General features: G+C 41.4%; 1 protein-coding gene across 4 annotated transcripts in view; it reads left to right on the top strand.

The window, feature by feature from the left end:
* ETV1 (ETS variant transcription factor 1) overlaps positions 1-3,919 on the top strand; it is a 76,469-nt gene extending 72,550 nt beyond the window's left edge. For all 4 annotated transcript variants that reach the window (XM_063924422.1, XM_063924425.1, XM_063924423.1 and 1 more), the window contains one exon: positions 1,082-3,919. In XM_063924422.1, the coding sequence (XP_063780492.1) occupies positions 1,082-1,303 (222 nt within the window). In that variant the 3' untranslated portion in view covers positions 1,304-3,919. The remainder of the gene's footprint in view (positions 1-1,081) is intronic.
* Positions 3,920-6,376: the final 2,457 nt, after the last annotated feature.

Consider the following 6,376-nt stretch of genomic DNA (forward strand, 5'->3'; position numbering starts at 1 on the left):
ATTTATATTTTTGTTCTAGAAGTAATTCTCGTCCATTATCCCAACAGTGCAGACGTAGTGCTTTTTCCCCCCTGGGTGGGAAGTAGGGGGTGTGTTTCTATTTTTAATTTTCCCACTTATGTGGCTGCCTTGTTCCCTTTCCTAGTGTCACCTGTGTAATTTAACATTAACAATATTCAATGACTCTGCGTAGGCCACAGTGGGCCTAGACTAGACGTTTCTGCTCAGTCGGTTAGCTACACCTGTCCTCATGGAGTCCTTGGTTACAGAAAGTTTAGTTCTCCAGCGGTAGTGTGACTGGATTAGGCGAATCTAAGGTTCAGTTAGAAATATAAATCAGAAAGTTTCCTAAATTATTTGATAAAATCTAAGTGCAGCTTTCGGAGTTGTTGTCTGGTGTAGATTTCGGGTGAAAACCCAGATTTATTAAGCCTTGGAGAGTGATAAATTGCACGGTGATAAAGTACCAAACAATCAGCCCCTAACTGTCATTTTTCAAACCCAGCCTGTAACATGGCAGTTAGGAGCTGGTTGGTTGGTACTGTTTGTCTCTAGGAATGCCACAGCTGCTTTTTTTTTCTGTTGTATTTTCCTCACAGGGGCCCGTGTGCAGACTGTTCTGTCCGGTCCACCTCCTTTCTAGCCAGAAGCGCATTAAAATCTGAGCAATAGGGGCTCAGACTCTAATACGCATGTGCGGTGGCCATTTTCCCAGAGGCTTCTCTAGTGCGCCATTTTCCGAGTGATTATTTGTGCTGTGGGAGGATGCACAAAATACATCTGTATACCTGAGTTGGCTTCATTTACGTACCAACCACTTTGTGTTCAGGAGTGTGGCAAGTGTTCCGCTCTCATTTACCATGCTGGTGCATTGATGTTCTGCCTGAAGGGTACAGATGTCTTGAAAGGATCTTGTGATTTAGCTTCTACTGGTTGGTGAGGGGGCAACTTTCATTAAACGTATGGTCTGGAGATCAGATTAGCAGTTTCATCAATAGTTACTTCCCCCCCTTTTTACCCCTTGGAAGACAGCGGCTCTAGAGAATTGGTGTAATGACTCCATTTTTCTTTTCATTTTAAGGTCGCCGGCGAGAGATACGTGTACAAATTTGTATGCGACCCAGAAGCACTATTCTCCATGGCATTTCCGGACAATCAGCGGCCGTTATTGAAAACAGACATGGAGCGGCACATTAATGAAGAGGACACAGTACCGTTGTCCCATTTTGACGAAAATATTCCATACATGTCTGATGGCGGCTACTGCAATAGTCATCCATACAATGAAGGATACGTTTACTAAACGATAAAGACATGAAACTCTGAGGATCGTTACACTTTTCTTCGCAAGATCCAAGAAAAGCAAAATATACTTTTTTTTATATATATACATATAAATATATATATATTTAGTAGTTCATAAATGGGCTTTTCCTGTTGCATATCTCCTATGGTCTGCCATGGACAGAGCACTTTATTTGTGGGACAGGGGATGAAATGTAGTGTAAACAATGTATGTAACAGGACAATGAAAAGATTGATATAATATTCCTTTTATGCTTGGGAAGGGAATTTAAAGCTTACGGTACACCGTTACTAAGTCATGCCTATTTCTTATATCCCCCACCTCATCCGTTTAAGATCTCATGATATATTGTACATTCATTTTTCTACAAACGCAGGGTACAGTTAATTTTTATTGTATAAATAGCGATTTGTTTAATTTTAGGCATTGTCAATGGTTTTTTGTTTTCTTTTTTCTCTCTGTTTGAGATATTTTCTAAGAACCCAGAAAATGATTTCAGATTTATTTGTAGATTATATTTATTTGCCTTTATATTTTGCTTTGACCTAAGTTGCTGTATGGATTAGTTGCAAAAAACATTCTGGCAGCCGGGCAACAAGCCTTCATGTACCACTCAATCTTCAATGCCAGTTGCAGTACGTGGATGAGCTTCTGTAGACACACGCTATTCATCACGAAGGAAATAACTGCACACTTGAGTCAAGGTCTTGTGTGCATAATGGACGGGGTGAAGAGCAGAATCCAAGATCTGTATCTAAGGCCTGTCCAAGATCTGTATAACAATTTCAGTCACCTCCTGTCCCAAATCCCCAAACGCAAGTAAGGGGTACACTGTCAAACTATAGTGTAGCGGCTCAGTCCAGATGGTTAAGCAGAACCTTCTAGAAACTCTGTTGGTAAGTGACCCACCCAAAATAGAAGGTTGCCCAAAAGAGAATGAGCCTTTATACACTAGCCATTTTTACCTAGCATGGAAAAAGCCTTCAGTGAATTAGTCCAATACAACATCAAACATCTTACTATTTCTAGTGTGATGATAAAGAAGACCTCAGTCCAAACCCTAATTTAGGTAGATCCCCAATGCTGCATTTTAAGATCATCTGCAGGTAGCACTTGCCTATGAAACATTTACGAACCTCTCGATCCACCAAGCCTTCATCCATCAGTGGCTCATCCTCGTATCCTTTGTAGTTTTGTTTCAATAAAGCATGTTGCGGCATCTCTCGGATATGAATTGCTCAGTGCATGCTAATGAGAGGTGGTTTGCGGGAGGGGGGGTCCTGTGACTTGTTTTTAATCAAGTGACCATAGGCGGTGTACCATAGACCTCTGCCAGACTGGTGGAAGGATCAGTGTGTCTAGCACATCGGGAGAACAAGGCGTTCCAGATTTCATCAGAAAATGACGAACTCCATGCAAAACTGATTTTCAAGATTTGCATGGATTTAAAATAACATTTAAATATACATTTTTGAATGTTACAATATACATTTTTATCTTGTTTTTGAGGCTACAAAAAAAAAAAAAAGATGTACAATGCACAGCTTTGAATGAAGATGTCCTTGTAAGGATTAATGGTGATAGATTTAAAAATAAGTAAATACAGTATGAATAAGTTATCTAATCAATAGGAATTAACTGTACTTGGTCGTATGATGTTATGCTGTTTGGCTACAGCACGCACTCTTTGGGAAAAAACAAAAAAATCCAATACACTCAATAGATACTTAAGTCATTTTAGACACGTTACCCATTAATATGCATTTATGCCTTTTACCGCTGTGTTATGTTCATAACATGTATAAATGCTAGGGAAAAAAATGCTTCTGCTGCTGTATATTTTCCGTACTACTCTCTTGGATGCTAGATTTATTATAAGGTCATTATACACACTGTTGTAACTACAGGTAGCGTTTCAGGACAAAGTAGATGAGTCAAATCATTTATTGCTTTGGACATAGCTTAGCCGCACTGCAATCCACTGCAACGCATCAACAAACGACTGGTGAGCGTCTGCTTGCTGTGGGAGGCTCAGTGGGATCTTTTATAACACGAAATACAAAGTTGTCTATTAACGAACTGTTGGGACACAAGTTGGAAGCTGAAATATATCAACTGGTTCTGCTGCCACCTGCTTTGGATGCTTCATGTAAATGACAAGCAAATATGATCGGGAGATTTTTTTTAATTTTTAAGGTTACATTTTATGACGTTTTTGTTTGATTTTTCAGAAATGACCTGTACAGAAAGACTATGTATTGAAAATGTATGGGAACGATATGGGTTTTGGGTGTTTTTTTGTTTGGTATTATTTTTTTTATTATTATTTTTTTTTGTCGTTTCGTTTTCTTTTTTTCCCCAGACAAGATTGAAGTTCACTTATAAATGGAGCTACTGAGACACTCCTAATTTTTTTTTTCTTTGAGTCAGAAATCTCTCCATTGGCACTGAGGAAAGGAAAGGAAAGCTACAAATCGCTCAAAAAGGCGAATTCTGATGATTGTATTTGCGCTGATGGGATTTTTAACCTGCCGATTGACCAAACTTTATGCAGGATTTGTTCAAAATTTACTAAACACTTTGTCATTCAATTAAAAAACAAATTGTATACAACCTCTCCCTGGATTTCTAGATGATTTGTAAGCTGTTGCCTTTATCGATGCATGTACTGTAACTGAATTTCACTCATGGTTTATTGCCATCTACACACTACAGTAACACAGGGGTTTCTTAGAGGATTTCCACCTGCAGGTCTATTCCACATAAAGTCATCCTGCTTCTGACTTTTTGTCGTCGTCCCCCAACACACACGGGGGGTCATTCCGAGTTGTTCGCTCGCAAGCTGCTTTTAGCAGCTTTGCACACGCTAAGCCGCCGCCTACTGGGAGTGAATCTTAGCTTATCAAAATTGCGAACGAAAGATTAGCAGAATTGCGAATAGACACTTCTTAGCAGTTTCTGAGTAGCTCCAGACTTACTCGGCAACTGCGATCAGTTCAGTCAGTGTCGTTCCTGGTTTGACGTCACAAACACACCCAGCGTTCGCCCAGACACTCCTCCGTTTCTCCAGCCACTCCCGCGTTTTTCACTGAAACTGTAGCGTTTTTTTGCACACACCCATAAAACGGCCAGTTTCCGCCCAGAAACACCCATTTCCTGTCAATCACATTCCGATCAGCAGAACGAAGAAAAAACCTTGTAATGCCGTGAGTAAAAAACCTAACTTCATAGCAAATTTATTGGCGCAGTCGCACTGCGGACATTGCGCATGCGCATTAGCGACTAATCGCTCCGTTGCGAGAAAAAAATAACGAGCGAACAACTCGGAATGACCCCCACTGTTTCATATTTATGGCTCAGTTTCTGAGAGAATTTTTTTTTTGTCATATTGGAATAAATGTTGTTTTTTTTGCATTTTATAGAGGAAACATATAATAATAAAAATAAAATAAAAAACTAAATTTTTACATGTTTCTGTACATAACTCCAACATATACTCTAATTTGTATCCGAGGGCTCTATTTACAAAGCTTTGGATGGAAATAACGTGGGCGGAGATAAAGTACCAGCCAATCAGTGTCTAACTGCCATGTTACAGCCAATGGGGCAGATTTATTAACCTGGAGAAGAGATAAAGTAGTGAGTGATAAGCGCAAGGTGATAACCAGTAGCGGATCTTGCCACGGGCAAGCAGGACTTTTGCCCGGGGCGCCGCCATCCGGAGGGCGCAGGGCGCCATCCGGAGGGCGCCGCACCAGGGCAAGATCCGCTGCTGCTGTGCCCCCCGCTGCCCGTTGCCCCCCGCTGCTGCTGTGAAGGGAAACTTGATGCGTACGCGTCTAGTTTCCCTTCGTGGAGAGGACCTTTGCTGTGCGGTGCGCGATGACATCATCGTGCACCGCACATCATTTCAGTCTGTACAGGGGGTGTAAATGACCACGCCCCCTGTATGAAGTCACGCCCCCTATTGCCGCCCGGAGCGCCAGAACCGGCCCTGGTGATAACGCACCAGCCAATCATTACGGATTTGAAAAATGACAGGAGCTGACTTGCTTGCAGTTAGGAGCTGATTGGCTGGTTTGTACTTTATCTCCGTCTTCTTTATCTCCATCCAAGACTTAGTAAATAGACCACTTTACATCCAATTTTAAAAAGGCCAACTGTGATGAACAGATTTGGAGTTTATATTTCAGGTTAAGATGGTGGAGTGAGGGGTTAGGGACTGAGGTTTCTCACCCATATATCTTTGGACTTTGAGTTTTTCTATTTTTGGCCTCTCTCATTCAGCCCGCTGTTCTTATATTTTTGGCACTTGCATGTTATACACCCTGTGTTTATAAGCTGTATTCAACAGCCTTAAGTTTGGTACCCACTACACAATCTATAATGCAATGAGCTCTGCTATTCTGTGTGCTGACATCTTTTTGTGCTGCGTGTGAGGTGCAGGAAAGGACACTGGGAGAAGGCTCTGCACTGCTAGGTCACATGCAGCGGTCATATTATCAGGGCCGGATTAAGGGTCACATGGGCCTGGGGCTAAAGATATTCAAGGGCCTGTTGTGACAATCAGGGAGGCGTGGCAAGTGTGGTGTGGGTGTGGCCACAACCATATGGGCATGCAAACCCCCTACAATATAAGCCCCAATGTCTCCCCAATTATGTAAAAATATGCAAATTGCATGATGTTGTGAAAAAATAGAAATATAATCTTAATAGTTATGATTTCTGGTGAACTATGTGGCCAGCTGATCATGATGAAGGGCCTATTTTTATGTGGAGGCCTGGAGATGGAGCTTCATCTGCCCCATTGTTAATCTAGCCCTGAATATAATACTTGCGGACATGTCAGGGAGATGACCCAGCCCTTTGTCCCTAGCACCGACACAATTCCCTGCTTACTGAGTACATAGCACTATCCTCTGATTTTTTTCTGTGTTTCTTCTAAAATACTGTTTTGAATGTTTCTATTACATTGGTAGAAATTTGCTGAGAAATCCAACCCATAAAAAATGTCTGGACGAGCGCAAATCTTCAGAACCTAAGGTCTCGGAAAAAAACAAGGAAAATCCA

This window comes from Pseudophryne corroboree, chromosome 5, assembly GCF_028390025.1.
Source record: "Pseudophryne corroboree isolate aPseCor3 chromosome 5, aPseCor3.hap2, whole genome shotgun sequence".
Taxonomy (NCBI): Eukaryota; Metazoa; Chordata; class Amphibia; order Anura; family Myobatrachidae; genus Pseudophryne; species Pseudophryne corroboree.